Source organism: Gymnoscopelus braueri (assembly GCF_963280865.1).
Source record: "Gymnoscopelus braueri genome assembly, chromosome: 4".
Lineage (NCBI taxonomy): Eukaryota > Metazoa > Chordata > Actinopteri > Myctophiformes > Myctophidae > Gymnoscopelus > Gymnoscopelus braueri.
The window spans coordinates 1,493,075-1,513,291 of record NC_137605.1 but is presented as its reverse complement, the minus strand read 5'-3'; the positions used below and the strand labels follow the sequence as shown (position 1 = coordinate 1,513,291).

The 20,217-nt window shown below is 45.2% G+C and overlaps 1 protein-coding gene across 1 annotated transcript in view; it reads right to left on the bottom strand.

Moving 5' to 3' along the window:
* The window catches only part of kmt2bb (lysine (K)-specific methyltransferase 2Bb), a gene marked incomplete at its 5' end in the record, with an annotated part of 102,254 nt that overhangs the window by 18,208 nt on the left and 63,829 nt on the right, over nucleotides 1–20,217 (bottom strand). The window contains 11 exons of the mRNA XM_080427181.1: nucleotides 1,062–1,171; nucleotides 1,981–5,017; nucleotides 5,763–5,918; nucleotides 8,402–8,562; nucleotides 9,646–9,724; nucleotides 9,862–9,979; nucleotides 10,801–10,959; nucleotides 12,403–12,540; nucleotides 13,146–13,249; nucleotides 13,955–14,181; nucleotides 19,045–19,121. Of these exons, the coding sequence (XP_080283307.1) occupies nucleotides 1,062–1,171; nucleotides 1,981–5,017; nucleotides 5,763–5,918; nucleotides 8,402–8,562; nucleotides 9,646–9,724; nucleotides 9,862–9,979; nucleotides 10,801–10,959; nucleotides 12,403–12,540; nucleotides 13,146–13,249; nucleotides 13,955–14,181; nucleotides 19,045–19,121 (4,366 nt within the window). The remainder of the gene's footprint in view (nucleotides 1–1,061; nucleotides 1,172–1,980; nucleotides 5,018–5,762; nucleotides 5,919–8,401; nucleotides 8,563–9,645; nucleotides 9,725–9,861; nucleotides 9,980–10,800; nucleotides 10,960–12,402; nucleotides 12,541–13,145; nucleotides 13,250–13,954; nucleotides 14,182–19,044; nucleotides 19,122–20,217) is intronic.

The following is a 20,217-nucleotide window of genomic DNA, read 5'->3' as shown; positions in this document are numbered from 1 at the left end:
ACAAGCTCACAACGCGGCACGAAATACACCTGCAATTTTTGAACATTTTTGAAAAATCTTGAAAGTGTGAGAACTACTGATTTAGAATGCATGTGTATAATCGGTACTGTTATACTTTCAGGTGGAATCAAAATACAACTTTTGTGATAAAACAGTAAACAGTAAACATTATTCTGATGACCTAATAACGAGGGGGAAAAAAAGAAGCAGTCCAAGTACAAAACCAACTCATGTCCAGAGAAATTAAATTAGCTGTTGCCTGCCAAAGACGTTTATAAACGTCAAAAAAAAAAACCTAAAAAGATTTTCTAATTATTTAGTATTGAAAATGTTTCGATATTCAAAACGAATAAGGAGATAACAATTTCCAAAGATTTGCTGCTCCATTCACTTCAATGTTAAAATTCAAACGGACAAACAATTCACATTGTTTTTTGGTTTAAAACTACTGTTTTTTTAGCTATTTTCAAACATCAAACAACACATGTCAACGAGGTCACAATGACCTCGTTGACATTTGTGAAACCACACCTGAATCTCCTCAGTGATTAGCAACCATCAGGGGATCAGTCATACTGGAGGAAAATATGTTGTGGCTACTTGAAAAGGTAACAAAATCGTTCAAAACCCTGGCAGAGGCTACAGACTGCTCTAAAAAACTCTGGCAGGGTAAGAGTTAAGAGCGTCTGATAAATGCCTAACTTGTAAATTGTATAGAGCAGTGGATATAGAGCATTTTACTCTCTCAAGAGTTACATTATTGTTAAACATCTGCATTACTTCATTTACAAGAAGTACACAATTAGAGAATGTAGAATAATTGTTATTTTGATCAACGTTTGCCTGTTATCTCTCCTATGGAACCAACATCAATACAACATGGATGGAATCACATCCAACAATAACAAAATATTCAATACGTTTTGGGTCTGAGGGTCTAAATCTCATGAAATGGTGAATCTGTGGCTCAAATGCAGAATAAATAATGGACCTAGATATGAAACGGATTGTAAACCACTGCTATAAGTACAGTACAGAGGGTTTAAAGTGCCTCAGACTACCTGAGTACTTGTTCCAGTCGGTCAGGGTGCTGCTGTGTCCCACCGTGTCCCAGCCTGGTGCTTTGGCTGGGTCTCCTCTGGACATGGACAGACTGTCCCACGACCCCGACCTGAACCATGACATCACAGCGTTAACACAACGTAACTGACTGACATACAGACAGAAGACAGACTAGGAAAGGGGCCACAAGTTTGTGAGTTTTGGCTTTTAGTTTTTGTGAAACAAAACAGACAGAACAGACCCCCCCCCCCCCCAGAAGATCATCTCCCTCTCCCTAATAACACGAGGATTGACAAACAATATCTAAATACAAAATGACCCAGGTTATAACTGACAGGCAGAGAAGACATACTTATAACACATGAGTGTCAAAGAATGATGTTCTATCATGCAGTTCCTTCACAGATGTGATGAGACCTTTAGGTCAGCCATTTCTGTTCCCCCAATGTTAGTGTGCTTCATACTGATGTTACATATGGAGTTACATTACTATAGAGTGTTTGTTCAGTAACAGTGTTAAATAGCTCTATATTGTGATAGTAATCATTACTATAGAGAGTTTGTTCAGTAACAGTGTTAAATAGCTCTATATTGTGATAGTAATCATTACTATAGAGTGTTTGTTCAGTAACAGTGTTAAATAGCTCTATATTGTGATAGTAATCATTACTATATAGTGTTTGTTCAGTAACAGTGTTAAATAGCTCTATATTGTGATAGTAATCATTACTATAGAGTGTTTGTTCAGTAACAGTGTTAAATAGCTCTATATTGTGATAGTAATCATTACTATAGAGTGTTTGTTCAGTAACACGTCACAGGAAGGTGTTTTAGGAGGACATAGAAGAATATGCATCAGTGTGGTGGTGTTTTGGTGTTTTGGTGTTTTGGTGTTTTAGGAGGACATAGAACTCTCACCCTGAGCTGTCTGAGTCACTGCAGGGCTCCTGCTTCAGCTTGTCCAGGTCCAGCACTCCTTTCACCGTGGGGGTCTTGATGCGGACCCCCGACGCCCTGCTGGACACAGACATGCTGGCGAAGGTGGGCGTGTGGCGCTCCTTCTCGGCCAGGCTGGGGGGCTCGGGCTCCAGGAAGTCCACCTTGGCCTTCTTGGAGACGTAGCGGTCGGACAGCGAGGAGACCCTCTTCATGCGGACGTGGGTGCGGGGGCGGGGGGGCGGCGAGGCCAACACGGCGGGGGGCGGCGCCGGCAGAACCAGAGTGTCGGGGTCGATCAGCAGGTCGGGGGGGAGGACCAGGGAGGAGGGGCTGAGGGTCCGAGGCCCGCTCCACTTGGGGGTGTAGTGGCTGGCCATGGCCTCGTTGATGATGGCCTGGGCGCTCTCGGCCGGGTTGCGGGGGGGATTCTCCGCCACGGGGAGGGGCTTGAGAAGCTCCGACGCCTTATTGGCCGACTTCAACTTCCTGGAGGCGGAAGGCTCCTTCTTCTTCTTCGGTTTCTTGATCTCGGGGAGGACGACGCCGTCGGCCGGCGGCGCCCTGGAGTTCTTCTTGGTCTTCTTGGCTTTGGCGGACGCCGTGGCTCCGTTGTTGTTGTGCGTGAGGAGCTGGGTGATGGCGGAGGGGTTGTTGACGATGGGCGTGACCTGGAGAGGCAGCGAGGCCGTCATGTTGGCGCAGGGCGGCAGCGGCGGGACGCTCATGTTGCCCGCCGCCGCCAGCGTGGCCGACAGGGCGTTGCTCTGCAGCAGGCTGGCGATCTGCGTCACGCAGTTGTAGGACGAGGAGTTGGGCGAGGGCAGCTGGAAGGTGTTGCTCTCCGGGTTCTTCACGAAGATCTGGCCCAGGCGGTTCACCAGCAGCACGTGAGGGGTGGGGTCCACGTTGGGACCGCCCACCTCCTTCACGGTGAGGATGGCGTGGCCCGGCAGAGCCTGGGACACCAGGGGCTGCTGGGGCTCCAGGGCCGGCCGGGGCGTGGCGAAGTTGATGGAGATGGTGTGGCCCGACGTGGCTTCCTTCTGCACGGAGGACGAGGTGTAGCCGTTGATCATCATGGGCGCCGAGGAGGGCAGGACAGACGGACACTGGGCGGACAGGGTGACGGAGGGACACTGGGTGGACAGGGTGACAGACGGACACTGGGCGGACAGGGTGACAGGCAGAGAGGACACAGACGACACGGAGGAAGACACGATGGTTATTGCTGCGGAACCCAAGGGCTGCGTTTGTGTGGAGTACATAGGCACGGTTCCATAAGCCGCCACCGGGTGGCTGGTACTAGACGTGGCAGACAGCAGCGGGTCGTTCTGAGGGACCGCGTTCAGAGCCGGACCGAAGGGGGTCAGTTTGGTGCACAGACAGTCCAGGGGCGTCAGGGCGGATGAGTCTTGCGCGGACGCGACCGGCTGGAGGGTGATGCTCGTCAGAGGGGTCTGGTCGAAGCCGGGCAAGGAGGGGTTAATGTTTAAATGGTCCACGAGGACTTGAGCGGGATTGGGCATCTCTGCGGGCATGAGGGAGGAGGGCTGGAGGAGGTCCAACAGGGACCCCTGGCTGTCTGCGGTGTACGCTAACGAAGGGTCTCCGTCAGGCTCCAGGGCCGCGTCCTCCAGCAGAGGAACCAGCTCGGTGAGGTGGGCGCTGGGGGAGGGGGGGTCGCACCTCTCCAGGACGAGAGGCGTTTCCGAGGCGAATTCCAAGCCGGGCCCGTGGAACAGGTGTTCTGGGTACGTGGCTTCAGGCACATTCGTACTGTTTAAAGTGGCTTCCTGAGCGACAGGGTGACCTTCTAGAGGAGTGCTGGAGCTCTGCTGCGTGAGCAGCGAGGCGGCGGGACTCTGTGGAGGAACCAGAACGCCGTCTGCCTCGTCTAAGTGACCGGCGTCAGCGTCTGAGGGCGGACCGTTGGCCGGGGTTCCACTGGCAGAACAAACAGGAACCGATGGGGTCAGCTTGTCCGAGGAGGACGTTCTGGGGACTTCTGGGCTGCCGGCGCTCGGACCGTTACTCGAAGCCTCTGGTTCAGAAGGAGCGGTCTTGCTTTGAGCCGCTTTCTGAGCCGCTTTAGAGCCCTTGACCTTCAGGGTAGCGTTGTTGGTGGCTACGCTGGCGTCGCTCTCCGTACCGTCGTCTACGCCGTCCAGCTGAGGAATGGGCCTGGGGGCGGGGGGGGAGGGGGACGAGGGTTGATCTCTTCCCCCGGCACGGCTGACTATCGTGCGGGAGAAGTCGAAATAGTGTTCCATGTCCTCGTCGGACGAGCTGTTGGCCAACTTGTCCCTGGCGGCGGGCGCCGCGCGCGGGAGAGACTTCACGCGAGACTTCCTCTTGTGAACCTCCCGGGCCCGGCCCCAGAACTCCTCCTGGTTGCCGTCGCCCTCCACCACGATCTGGGCCTCGCAGTTCATGGCCACGCCTTCGTTCAGGAGAGTCTCTTCGATCTCCAGCTCCGTCTTCAGCTCAGAGTCCTCCGTCATGTCGGGGTCTTTGTGGAACGAGCCCCTTAAGGGCGAGGCGCCGTTCGCCGCCGAAACGTCTTCGGGCTCCGGAGACGCCAGGAAGTTGTGCGGCACCTCCACCGAGTCCGTCTGGCTCAGGTCGAACGACAGCCGGGGGCGGGGGGAATGCTGGACCGTGGGCGAGAAGGCCAGGCCCGGGGAGGGGAAGCTCCCCCCCACGCCGTCTTGCCACGGCGGGTAGGGGAACATTCCTGAGGTAGCACGGGCGGAGGAAGCGCTTCGACCGGCGCCGGGGCGCGGCGAGGGAGACGTCAGCAGGCCGTCGGAGGCACCGAGGGGGAAGAGCGGGGAGGTGGGCAGGGACGACTTGTTTGCGCGGAGCGTGATGGGCCCGGGGCCGGCGTGGGGGCCCAGGGGAGGAGGGGAGATGTGGCTGCGGAGCGCCGGGGGCTGCGAGTGGGGGCTGTGGCGCCGTGGTCTGCGAGTTTCCTCCAGGTCACTTATGGTCAATATGTGGTGAGGTTTACGAGCGACTAAAATACAAAAACAAACACATTAAACATAACACTCAAAGAATGCTGTGCTCATGAGTGACTAGACAGAAACTAACTGAATGACGAGGGTGTTAACTCTCTCAGTGCCACGCCCCGAGATATCCCGAGTTTTTCCCGAGTACCCTCCGTGCCAGCACGAGAAATCCTGAGTTTTTACTTTTGACTGTGGTCGCGCTATTCTGTTTATTTTTCATGATCACTTTCGCTTCCTGACTCCTTCAGACTCATTGGGTTCCGGTTTCATGACGCAGATTCCGTTTCCGGTTCTCATTTTTTTCCTGCGGTCATTTTCGGCCAGAATAGGGAAAGTCACGGTTTTTCACACGGTATAAAATACCAACGGAGAGGTCCATGTCTACTCTCTTTGGTCTGGGTAACGATCAGTCATCGTAGTCGTGTATCGCATCGTAATTTAGCCCGATCAACGATTGTCAAAAATGTCAACATCCGGTTATGACCGGATGTGACGTGAGCCTGTTTGGGAGGGGGCGAGTGAGGCAGCGAGGTCATCAATGTGTCGATTTGTTGCTCTCTACTGGTAGAACTGTATTATGGGTTTAAACACCCAATCAGATAATTTATTTGAATGAAAAATTACAACAAAAAAAACAACGCAAATTGCTGGCACTGGGGGAGTACTTTATGAAAAAACTCTTGGCACTGAGAGAGTTAATATTGGATTCAAAGTTGGACTTGAAATGTATCACATGTATTGGTTGTTTACCTGGCTTAGGCAAAGGCCGGAACATTCCTCCAGCCGGCCTCCTGGGCATCTTTGGCCTGGCTCCGGGTTCAGGTTTGGAGGAGGGGGCTGGGTTGCTGGAGGACACCTCAGACGGGGGATGGGATTCGGGTGAGACCGTCTCTTGGGCTTCAGATTCTGGTAGAAAGAGAAAAAAAAGGTGTCATGTTCCATTTAGAACTGAACTTTTCTGTATCGTCCACAGATTCATGTGGCGTTACCTGTTCTAGACGTCCTTTTGTTTCACTTCACATGCTAAGGTGATAAACAAATTAACTAGTCTATGGTTGTGGGTGGCAAAAGGGGGAGGAGCCAGGTGTTTCTTCTCCATGTGGGACAGAAGGTCTTTTGATGCTGTGAGAATTGTTTGAAGTCGTTTGTATAAAACCTGTAACCATTCAACGCTGGTAGGTTGCATACATTTCTTGTCCTGCTGAAATTGTAAGGTTTGAAACTCCTTTTGATATCAAAATATGTCACAGATTCTTCTCAAACTGTGAACGTGTCTCTGCCTTATTCTGTCTTTCTTATTTGACTGAGTCCCCGTTCAGATTTCCCAGACAGTCCTCTAGTGGACACTGGGGGGTTAACTGTATTTAGTAGTTACGTTTGGTTTTTCATTCTCATGTGAGACTCCATGCCATGAGCTCACATTCCTTCTCACAAGTATGGTTTGTCAGTTAGTACATTATTTGCAATCATATCCTGATATGCTTGTGCATTTTGTATCCAAGTGTTTGCTGTTTGGTTTATGTTGATGTCTCCCACGCAGAGTTGTGTTTGGTGGGGGACAGGGACAGTGTCTAGTGTTAGTCTCACCAGACAGAGGACAGTGTCTAGTGTTAGTCTCACCAGACAGAGGACAGTATCTATAGAGTTAGTCTCACCAGACAGAGGACAGTATCTATAGTGTTAGTCTCACCAGACAGAGGACAGTATCTATAGTGTTAGTCTCACCAGACAGAGGACAGTATCTATAGAGTTAGTCTCACCAGACAGAGGACAGTATCTATAGTGTTAGTCTCACCAGACAGAGGACAGTATCTATAGTGTTAGTCTCACCAGACAGAGGACAGTATCTATAGTGTTAGTCTCACCAGACAGAGGACAGTATCTATAGTGTTAGTCTCACCAGACAGAGGACAGTATCTATAGTGTTAGTCTCACCAGACAGAGGACAGTATCTATAGTGTTAGTCTCACCAGACAGAGGACAGTATCTATAGTGTTAGTCTCACCAGACAGAGGACAGTATCTATAGTGTTAGTCTCACCAGACAGAGGACAGTATCTATAGTTAGTCTCACCAGACAGAGGACAGTATCTATAGTGTTAGTCTCACCAGACAGAGGACAGTATCTATAGTGTTAGTCTCACCAGACAGAGGACAGTATCTATAGAGTTAGTCTCACCAGACAGAGGACAGTATCTATAGTGTTAGTCTCACCAGACAGAGGACAGTATCTATAGTGTTAGTCTCACCAGACAGAGGACAGTATCTATAGTGTTAGTCTCACCAGACAGAGGACAGTATCTATAGAGTTAGTCTCACCAGACAGAGGACAGTATCTATAGAGTTAGTCTCACCAGACAGAGGACAGTATCTATAGAGTTAGTCTCACCAGACAGAGGACAGTATCTATAGTGTTAGTCTCACCAGACAGAGGACAGTATCTAGTGTTAGTCTCACCAGACAGAGGACAGTATCTATAGTGTTAGTCTCACCAGACAGAGGACAGTATCTAGTGTTAGTCTCACCAGACAGAGGACAGTATCTATAGTGTTAGTCTCACCAGACAGAGGACAGTATCTATAGTGTTAGTCTCACCAGACAGAGGACAGTATCTAGTGTTAGTCTCACCAGACAGAGGACAGTATCTATAGTGTTAGTCTCACCAGACAGAGGACAGTATCTATAGTGTTAGTCTCACCAGACAGAGGACAGTATCTATAGTGTTAGTCTCACCAGACAGAGGAGAGTATCTATAGTGTTAGTCTCACCAGACAGAGGACAGTATCTATAGTGTTAGTCTCACCAGACAGAGGACAGTATCTATAGTGTTAGTCTCACCAGACAGAGGACAGTATCTATAGTGTTAGTCTCACCAGACAGAGGACAGTATCTAGTGTTAGTCTCACCAGACAGAGGACAGTATCTATAGTGTTAGTCTCACCAGACAGAGGACAGTATCTATAGTGTTAGTCTCACCAGACAGAGGACAGTATCTATAGTTAGTCTCACCAGACAGAGGACAGTATCTATAGAGTTAGTCTCACCAGACAGAGGACAGTATCTATAGTGTTAGTCTCACCAGACAGAGGACAGTATCTATAGTGTTAGTCTCACCAGACAGAGGACAGTATCTATAGTTAGTCTCACCAGACAGAGGACAGTATCTATAGAGTTAGTCTCACCAGACAGAGGACAGTATCTATAGTGTTAGTCTCACCAGACAGAGGACAGTATCTATAGTGTTAGTCTCACCAGACAGAGGACAGTATCTATAGTGTTAGTCTCACCAGACAGAGGACAGTATCTATAGTGTTAGTCTCACCAGACAGAGGACAGTATCTATAGTTAGTCTCACCAGACAGAGGACAGTATCTATAGAGTTAGTCTCACCAGACAGAGGACAGGGACAGTGAGCGGTGGTGTGATTGTCTCCCTGATCAGGCAGCTCCTCTACAGGTTTCTCAGGGACCAGTGGACGGACCTCCCGGACCGTACAGGTGTATTTACAGCGCCGTGTTGGGTTCACCGTGCTCCAGTACCAGCGAGAGCACCTGGAGAGAGAGAGAGAGAGAGAGAGAGAGACGTGTGTTAACGGTGTATCGCCTTAACACCTTTACCGCCGGGCCCGTAGTTCTACGGGCCGTTAAATCCAACGGTTAAGCGCCGAGCCCGTAGTCCTACGGGCTGCGGTCTTTTCGCGCATGCGCGGTCCGGGTGCACTTTCGGAATTTTTTTGATCCACTTCCGTTTCCGGTTTGATGACAGGAAATAGAATTATTTGGGATCCGGTTTCGACGATCACGCCCGCTCCCATTCTACAGACGAAACTGAAACTCAATTCTCTTCCTGTAGTTTTTTCTCCTCGCATTTCACTGTTTAACGTAATCCGCTCTAACTCAAACATGGATGCCCCGTTTGACACGCGATCTTCACTGGGAGATACAGGGAGATCTCGCGGATGTAAACAGACCGTTCACGGCTCAATCTTAAGGATTTTAACAAGATCTATGGCGACATGAAAAAAACAAAAAAACAACAAAAACACCTTGGCACTGGTGAGTACATTATGAGATTAACCTCTGGCGGTGGATGTGTTAAAGGACCACTTCACCCATTTTCAACCTGTCTTCATATAACTGGTCAGAGGACAGTATCTATAGTGTTAGTCTCACCAGACAGAGGACAGTATCTATAGTGTTAGTCTCACCAGACAGAGGACAGTATCTATAGTGTTAGTCTCACCAGACAGAGGACAGTATCTATAGTGTTAGTCTCACCAGACAGAGGACAGTATCTATAGTGTTAGTCTCACCAGACAGAGGACAGTATCTATAGTGTTAGTCTCACCAGACAGAGGACAGTATCTATAGTGTAAACTTTGAACACTAGAAAATAGCGCTACTGAACGAGAACGTGAACGAATCATTTGAACGAATCATTGCCGTGAACGTGAACGAAATCGTTCGTTCACTGAAATGAACCTTTTTTCCCACCACTAATGCGAAGTGCTGTGAGAGCTGATAGATCTGCTATTTTCTCTGAATGTTCTCCCCAGAAAAAGGACACTAGGGTTCATGTGGTTAAGACAGATATAACACTATACTGAAACATGGAGAACAAAAAGAACAACTTACTGAAAACCCACAGGAAACAGTTTCCTTTTGCTAGCCGACAGCTCACTGAGGACACCTAGCTTGTCAATCTGTAAGGAACCTGAGGAAAGGAGGGACAGCAACAGATCCTTTATGTTCTACAACTCTAAACATGTTCTACAACTCTAAACATGTTCTACAACTCTAAACAGTCAAGACGGTTCCACCAGGAACAAGGCAGGAAACGGTTCCACGTACCGATCATCAACTTGATGGTTTCTGGTTCCAGTTCAGTCAAGAACTTCCTGCGGAGACTGATGGCCTCAAAGTCCACGTACACCCTGCGGTTCACCTCGAACCCATGACCGTTTACCATCTGTAGAAACACATTAGAGTGACCGTAGATCTAGCTTGTAGATTTGCTATTTTTGAATAGCCAAAGAAATCTAAAATGACAGATATGTGTTCCCGTATTGAATGAGTTAACAGTAAATACCTTTCCACTGAGCAGGTCTGTGTTTGTAACAGTAGTTTTAGAGTGTAGGGTAACAGTAAATACCTTTCCACTGAGCAGGTCTGTGTTTGTAACAGTAGTTTTAGAGTGTAGGGTAACAGTAAATACCTTTCCACTGAGCAGGTGTGTGTGTTTGTAACAGTAGTTTTAGAGTGTAGGGTAACAGTAAATACCTTTCCACTGAGCAGGTGTCTGTGTTTGTAACAGTAGTTTTAGAGTGTAGGGTAACAGTAAATACCTTTCCACTGAGCAGGTCTGTGTTTGTAACAGTAGTTTTAGAGTGTAGGGTAACAGTAAATACCTTTCCACTGAGCAGGTCTGTGTTTGTAACAGTAGTTTTAGAGTGTAGGGTAACAGTAAATACCTTTCCACTGAGCAGGTCTGTGTTTGTAACAGTAGTTTTAGAGTGTAGGGTAACAGTAAATACCTTTCCACTGAGCAGGTCTGTGTTTGTAACAGTAGTTTTAGAGTGTAGGGTAACAGTAAATACCTTTCCACTGAGCAGGTCTGTGTTTGTAACAGTAGTTTTAGAGTGTAGGGTAACAGTAAATACCTTTCCACTGAGCAGGTGTGTGTGTTTGTAACAGTAGTTTTAGAGTGTAGGGTAACAGTAAATACCTTTCCACTGAGCAGGTGTGTGTGTTTGTAACAGTAGTTTTAGAGTGTAGGGTAACAGTAAATACCTTTCCACTGAGCAGGTGTCTGTGTTTGTAACAGTACACCTTCTTGTCGTCCTGGAACACACAGTGTCGGGAGCGAGCACACATGAAGTGGTAGTTACTCTGACAGGATGTGAGGCAGCAGCCCACCGTGGCGCCCGTCTGGTTGCAGCGCTCGCACCGCTGGAGGAAACAACAACAACGTTCAGATCAATCACAACGTTCAGTTAAAGATCAATCACAACGTTCAGTTAAAGATCAATCACAACGTTCAGTTAAAGATCAATCACAACGTTCAGTTAAAGATCAATTACAATGTTCAATCACAATGTTCAGTTAAAGATCAATTACAATGTTCAGTTAAAGATCAATCACAACGTTCAGTTAAAGATCAATCACAATGTTCAGTTAAAGATCAATCACAACGTTCAGTTAAAGATCAATCACAACGTTCAGTTAAAGATCAATCACAACGTTCAGTTAAAGATCAATTACAATGTTCAGTTAAAGATCAATCACAATGTTCAGTTAAAAATCAATTACAACGTTCAGTTAAAGATCAATCACAACGTTCAGTTAAAGATCAATCACAACGTTCAGTTAAATATCAATCACAATGTTCAGTTAAAGATCAATCACAACGTTCAGTTAAAGATCAATCACAACATTCAGTTAAAGATCAATCACAATGTTCAGTTAAAGATCAATCACAACGTTCAGTTAAATATCAATCACAACGTTCAGTTAAAGATCAATCACAATGTTCAGTTAAAGATCAATCACAACGTTCAGTTAAAGATCAATCACAATGTTCAGTTAAAGATCAATCACAACGTTCAGTTAAAGATCAATCACAATGTTCAGTTAAAGATCAATCACAACGTTCAGTTAAAGATCAATCACAATGTTCAGTTAAAGATCAATCACAACGTTCAGATAAGGGAAGAGTGACACTCAAATCTATCTGGCATAAAGGAAGGAAACAGCACCTCGTTTCCTAAATAATGATCAAAATGCTGAAGATGCTTCTGAACATGTATTCTATCGTTTGATCAATTCACATAACTTTGACCTCACCAAAGTCACAGGTTAGGGTTACACCTGGTTTATACTTGGTTGCATGCTGTGTCGCATACCTAAAATAGCTGATCTACAAGCTCACAATGTGTCACAGTGCTATGCATTGTGAGCTTGTAGATCTGCTATTATCAGTGCATAACACACGACTAACTACAAATAATCCTTTAGAGAAAGCCAAGAGTTAGCCAACAGAAAGACATGGAATCCAAGTGACTGAAATCAGTGTTAACTGGGAACTTTAACCCATGTGTACGTGTAGCAGAGAGATATAAACTGACCATTAGACCTAGTGACAGCACTGTGTACATGTAGCAGAGAGTTATAAACTGACCATTAGACCTAGTGACAGCACTGTGTTCATGTAGCAGAGAGTTATAAACTGACCATTAGACCTAGTGACAGCACTGTGTACATGTAGCAGAGAGTTATAAACTGACCATTAGACCTAGTGACAGCACTGTGTACATGTAGCAGAGAGTTATAAACTGACCATTAGACGTCCCCTCGTGACAGCACTGTGTACATGTAGCAGAGTTATAAACTGACCATTAGACGTCCCCTCGTGACAGCACTGTGTACGTGTAGCAGAGAGCCGTTGTCCTCTTCAAAGACCTCAGCTGACCACAAACAGCAGTTGACATGAGCCCACTCATTCTGACCCAGATACAGCAACCTGCCCGCTTCCTGTGGACACACACACACACACACACACACACACACACACACACACACACACAAAGAGATGAATGAGAGTCGATACGGATGTGCATCTTTTCCTGTCTGAGGATACAGAACTTCTAAATATCCTCGTACACATGTTGCCCATGGTTATGTAAACAATACAGTCAATGGTACAGTTGAATGCATGCACACACTTGAAATGTTTTTACATTTCTTATAACTATTCAAATTGTATCCTTTACACTTGTGGTATTCATGGATAGAAACCACACCCCTAATATGGGCTTATCGTTATATTTGTATTAATTATAATTACAGTTGAGGATAAACACTAGAGCTGATAAATCAGTTTTTGTAATCTTTTTAAAAAACAATTTGAATTGCATCAGTCAGGTTGGATCAGTGCATTGGAGGCCATCTTAACACTTTTCTGATTCACAATGGATAATCTTTACACTCCTAAATGGGTTTCATCATTATTGTTATTTTTGCATTACTTATCAGTATCTTTTCTGCATGTTTTGACACAAAACAGTAAGTCCCATGAGTACGAGCATTTCAGAACATAAACACATCATTCCATCATGTCCCATTGTTCTGCTTCTTACATTAGGTTTGGCATCTCCATTTTTCTTGCACAAAGAGCACTGCCTCTCGTCATCCTTGGTCCACCCCGTGTCCAGGTCTGCCTTGGACAGCCGGCCCCGTTTCCCTACACAGACATTGTGGAATGGGATTTGTTGGAGTTGAAGTAGTAAAACAATAACAATAGAAAGAAGCAGACATTCTTCACACACAGCTCAACAGGGTCTGGAAATATACAAGGACAAAAATGCCCGCCTGAAAATCATAAAAAACGAACAAATCAGAAAATAAAGGTGGAAGAAATTGCTCCCAAAATGTTCTACCAAAATCACCTTATGATTAAGCTATATTTTACAGGGGCATTCATAGTAAAAAAAAAGGGTGATTTCCATTTATATGAATTGACATATTTTGCCTGGAAGGACCTGGCCACCATAGTGCCTCAAACAATACAGTAACTCACTGTAAATTTCCCAAAATTACTATCATAACAGTTTTCAGTTTTTTTTTTTCATTACCTTTGTACTTCAGCCTGAGGGCTCTGCTCTACAAGGACAAAAATGCCCGCCTAAATGCCTCCCAAAATGTTCTACCAAAATTACATCACCTTATGATTAAGCTACATTTTACGGGGGCATTTATAGTCCAAAAAAAATGTGATTTTCATTTATATGAATTGACATATTTTGCCTGGAAGGACCTGGCCACCATAGTGCCTCAAACAACACAGTAACTCACTGTAGTTCAGACACAGTGGAGCATTTCCCCAAATTACTGTAACTTTTATATAGGAATTGACTGTCACAATGATGTAGTTTATTTCCTTCCTTACCTTTGTACTTCAGCCTGAGGGCTCTGCTGTTCTTGAAGTGGTTTCTATTGGCTGCGTCACTGGACAGAGGGGAGGAGACCTCTTCCTGCTTGATCTCTATCGGGGGCACTTTGTTCCCTCCTAGCGGGACCCCCAGAGGGACCCTGGCCCTCTGCTCCTCCCTCTCACGCCACTGGGCGTACACATGCTCCGTGGTAGGGGGCTGAACGGCCTGGGACAGCGTCCCCCTGTGGTGGAAAGGAGGCGAGACAGACAGTGTTTCATGAAGCGGAATGGATGGATTGATTTAATTTGGTTATTTAACTTCATATTATTAGTGGGAAACTTTGATGATGGAGAGGACCACTATATTAACACACTCACTCCAGAGGTACACTATATTAACACACTCACTCCAGAGGGACACTATATTTACACACTCACTCCAGAGGAACACTATATTTACACACTCACTCCAGAGGAACACTATATTTACACACTCACTCCAGAGGAACACTATATTAACACACTCACTCCAGAGGAACACTATATTAACACACTCACTCCAGAGGAACACTATATTTACACACTCACTCCAGAGGAACACTATATTAACACACTCACTCCAGAGGAACACTATATTAACACACTCACTCCAGAGGGACACTATATTTACACACTCACTCCAGAGGAACACTATATTAACACACTCACTCCAGAGGAACACTATATTAACACACTCACTCCAGAGGGACACTATATTTACACACTCACTCCAGAGGAACACTATATTAACACACTCACTCCAGAGGAACACTATATTTACACACTCACTCCAGAGGGACACTATATTAACACACTCACTCCAGAGGGACACTATATTTACACACTCACTCCAGAGGAACACTATATTAACACACTCACTCCAGAGGAACACTATATTTACACACTCACTCCAGAGGGACACTATATTAACACACTCACTCCAGAGGAACACTATATTAACACACTCACTCCAGAGGAACACTATATTAACACACTCACTCCAGAGGAACACTATATTAACACACTCACTCCAGAGGGCCACTATATTAACACACTCACTCCAGAGGAACACTATATTTACACACTCACTCCAGAGGAACACTATATTAACACACTCACTCCAGAGGAACACTATATTAACACACTCACTCCAGAGGGCCACTATATTAACACACTCACTCCAGAGGAACACTATATTAACACACTCACTCCAGAGGAACACTATATTTACACACTCACTCCAGAGGAACACTATATTTACACACTCACTCCAGAGGAACACTATATTTACACACTCACTCCAGAGGAACACTATATTAACACACTCACTCCAGAGGAACACTATATTAACACACTCACTCCAGAGGAACACTATATTAACACACTCACTCCAGAGGAACACTATATTTACACACTCACTCCAGAGGAACACTATATTAACACACTCACTCCAGAGGAACACTATATTAACACACTCACTCCAGAGGAACACTATATTAACACACTCACTCCAGAGGGCCACTATATTAACACACTCACTCCAGAGGAACACTATATTTACACACTCACTCCAGAGGAACACTATATTAACACACTCACTCCAGAGGGACACTATATTAACACACTCACTCCAGAGGAACACTATATTAACACACTCACTCCAGAGGGACACTATATTAATAATAATAATGAATTGCATTTATATGGCGCTTTTCTAAGTACTCAAACTTACTCAAAGCGCTTTACAGTGGTTCATTCATTCATACAGGGGGGGGGGGGGGGCATTGGGAGGTGGAGCGGCGAACAGTCCACGCCAGCGTCCTCACCTTTCCCACATTCACACACCAATGGTGGCAAGCTAGCGCCGACCCAATCATTGGAGGCAATGTAGGGTTCAGTGTCTTGCCCAAGGACACTTCGACATGTGGACAGGAGGAGTTGGGATTCGAACCGCCGACCCACGGATCAATGGACGACCTGCTCTACCTCCTGAGCCACAGCCGCCCCACTATATTAACACACTCACTCCAGAGGGACACTACAGTATATTAACACACTCACTCCAGAGGGACACTATATTAACACACTCACTCCAGAGGGACACTACAGTATATTAACACACTCACTCCAGAGGGCCACTACAGTATATTAACACACTCACTCCAGAGGGCCACATTGCATATATTGTCGGGCAGACACCTCTTATCTCCATATTGTAACTTTTTTCATCCTAGTATGTCACACTGAAGCTCAAAATGTGTCGCATTGTGACGTGTTAAGGCCCTTACACACCGGGGCGTTTTTTTTCATGCGAATATTACGGTTTTTTTAAAAACCTTATAAAGTCAATGCAAGCTTCCACACTAGTTTCGCGGAGCGAAAAAAGCGTCTTTTAATTATTCGGAACGAGTCCGAATTTTGCGTATATTCGCATATTCGCCGGTGTGTAACCGCCTTTAGGCTTGTAGATCTGCTATTTTTGCTATTTTGGAATTGGAATACTGAATTATTTTTTGGTATTTATGAATTGGAATTGTGAAAAGTAAATGTTTTATTTAATTTCAAATGCATTTAGTAACTACATTTAGTAAATACAAATACAATGGACATAAAAAGGTCATTAAACTAATAATGTAGACTGAAGTAATTAAAGCAGGTCATGATTGTATGTCTGGAATTGTAAACATCTGAAATCAATATATCAGTCAGGTTACTCGGGCCGCATTAAGTGAAGGTGAGGGCTGCATGTGGCCCCCGGGCCGCCAGTTGCCCATGTATGCACTACACTGTGCCTGACTGTGGATCCCTGGTTCAGAGCAGAGATTGGCAGGAAGACACAGCCTGGACTTGACGACTGTGAGGCATTTGACTATATAACCTCGCTTTGGCCAGCCACACTGAGACTAAGGGGCCGTGTCCAGCAAGGCACAGAGTTGAACATATTTCAGCTCTCAGCAAGCAGATAAAAACGCCACACGTGAACGCACGAGCGCCTCGTCACGCTGCACTGTTAGCATAGCACCATATGAGTGCACTGTTAGCATAGCACCATATGAGTGCACTGTTAGCATAGCACCATATGAGTGCACTGTTAGCATAGCACCATATGAGTGCACTGTTAGCATAGCACCATATGAGTGCACTGTTAGCATAGCACCATATGAGTGCACTGTTAGCATAGCACCATATGAGTGCACTGTTAGCATAGCACCATATGAGTGCACTGTTAGCATATCACCATATGAGTGCACTGTTAGCATAGCACCATATGAGTGCACTGTTAGCATAGCACCATATGAGTGCACTGTTAGCATAGCACCATATGAGTGCACTGTTAGCATAGCACCATATGAGTGCACTGTTAGCATAGCACCATATGAGTGCACTGTTAGCATAGCACCATATGAGTGCACTGTTAGCATAGCACCATATGAGTGCACTGTTAGCATAGCACCATATGAGTGCACTGTTAGCATAGCACCATATGAGTGCACTGTTAGCATAGCACCATATGAGTGCACTGTTAGCATAGCACCATATGAGTGCACTGTTAGCATAGCACCATATGAGTGCACTGTTAGCATAGCACCATATGAGTGCACTGTTAGCATAGCACCATATGAGTGCACTGTTAGCATAGCACCATATGAGTGCACTGTTAGCATAGCACCATATGAGTGCACTGTTAGCATAGCACCATATGAGTGCACTGTTAGCATAGCACCATATGAGTGCACTGTTAGCATAGCACCATATGAGTGCACTGTTAGCATAGCACCATATGAGTGCACTGTTAGCATAGCACCATATGAGTGCACTGTTAGCATAGCACCATATGAGTGCACTGTTAGCATAGCACCATATGAGTGCACTGTTAGCATAGCACCATATGAGTGCACTGTTAGCATAGCACCATATGAGTGCACTGTTAGCATAGCACCATATGAGTGCACTGTTAGCATAGCACCATATGAGTGCACTGTTAGCATAGCACCATATGAGTGCACTGTTAGCATAGCACCATATGAGTGCACTGTTAGCATATCACCATATGAGTGCACTGTTAGCATATCACCATATGAGTGCACTGTTAGCATAGCACCATATGAGTGCACTGTTAGCATAGCACCATATGAGTGCACTGTTAGCATAGCACCATATGAGTGCACTGTTAGCATATCACCATATGAGTGCACTGTTAGCATATCACCATATGAGTGCACTGTTAGCATATCACCATATGAGTGCACTGTTAGCGTATCACCATATGAGTGCATTGTTAGCGTAGCACCATATGAGTGCATTGTTAGCGTATCACCATATGAGTGCATTGTTAGCGTATCACCATATGAGTGCATTGTTAGCGTATCACCATATGAGTGCATTGTTAGCGTATCACCATATGAGTGCATTGTTAGCATATCACCATATGAGTGCATTGGGGTTTTTCAGCCAATTTCTGATGTCAGAAATGACATCCAATTCTGAATCCAACAATGAGCATGAAGCCATGTTCCAGTGAAATCGTTACTGATCCCCATTTCACTCGTCTCATCTCGCCCCAAAATTGCACAATTTGAAAAGCATTGGTGTTGCTTAACGCATCAGTTCATCCTGGAACTACTCACACAAGTGATTAAACGTTTTTTTTCCAAAGATTGCATCTGCTAGTGTTAAGATTACATTTCCCGACAAGCCACATATCTATATCAGTTCCTGTGTAAAACATTCTACTATTGCCTAAGTTATGCTCTGACGTTCAATAGTGCTCACAGCACGCAACGCTGTATGACCAAGTATAAATCACTTATCAGGCATTACCGTTCTTTCTCAATCGTAAAGGTTGTATAAACATGAAGGTTCTCGGCTCTCACCAAAAGTACACAAAGCTAAACAGAGAACGTATGATGTTTACCCCTGAACCAAACAACGCTACTTTTACCATCCAGCTGATCCGTCTAGTACAGTATCAGTAGTAAACAGATACATGGACTGATAGCCCTCTTATCAGCCACTGGAAAACATCAACTAACACAAAGCAGCTCCATGGGGGACGGGTTACTTACGTGGTGATGTCTTTGGTGCGAGGGTCCCATACTTTAGGGTCTTGACTGTTGAACCAGTTGAAGACTTCTTCTAGAAGCTGATGATGAAACACAGATTTCAGCTGATTAAGTGTCTGGCTTCCCACAGACTCTGCAGCTACAGTCACACACAGAGCAGTGAAGCCTGCATGCTCTGAAGGCCATTCAGATGCATTTTATATACACAACTTTTATATAACTCTTCAGCTCAGCAACTACTTTAATCCATTAACTCTTTAAGACCGGGAACGCATCTGTGTAATTTTTTTTAGATTTCTTTGGCTATTCAAAAATAGCAAATCTACAACTTGTAGATCTGCTATTTGTTTTAAATCGTGAAAAGTTGTGCAAATAGTGATTTTTTCCCCCTTTTTTTTGGCGGACATTTGTTACTCAAATCTTTGCTTCTGGGGGTTTTATTTTCCTGGAACTAAATATTTTACAAATGTTCGCTTAAAAAAAGTTAATCATCCAAGATTTTGCCACGAATTTTCAAAAAATTGCAGATCTACAAGCTCATAGCGCGGCACTCTGTGCCGCGCTATGAGCTTGTAGATCTGCAATTTTTTGAATAGCCAAAGAAATCTAAAAATGACACACAGATGCGTTGCCGGTCTCAATGGGTTAAAGGGATAGTTCAGCCCCAAAATGACTTTGTTTCTATGTATTAGTCACCCCATGGAGACTTGAATTCATGGATATTGTTTAGTTTGTGTCTCATTCCTAAGACAATCATTTGATGACCGGCAGCGGTTCCCGTAGGAGAACCTACGCTGTTCTTACGGGATCTGATGCCCGTAGGAACAGGAAATGACACACATTGCATCTGTGTGTCATTTTAACATTTCTTTGGCTATTCAAAAATAGCAGATATACAAGCTCATAGCGCGGCACCGAGTTGTAGATCTGCTATTTTTTTTAAAGAAACGTGAAAATGTGTGCAAATCTTTGAAGTTTGAGAACCACTGATATTGTAGCAACACGTTTTTTTTTTTCATTTGTAGAATCTCCAGATGCAAAGATTTGAGTTAAACATTTTCGCTTTAAAAAACATATTCAAAGATTTGCACACATTTTCAAAATGTTTTTATGAACCACTTAAACCTTCTACACCTGGTAAACTGGACCCGCTGATCTACAAGCTCTAAACGCAAC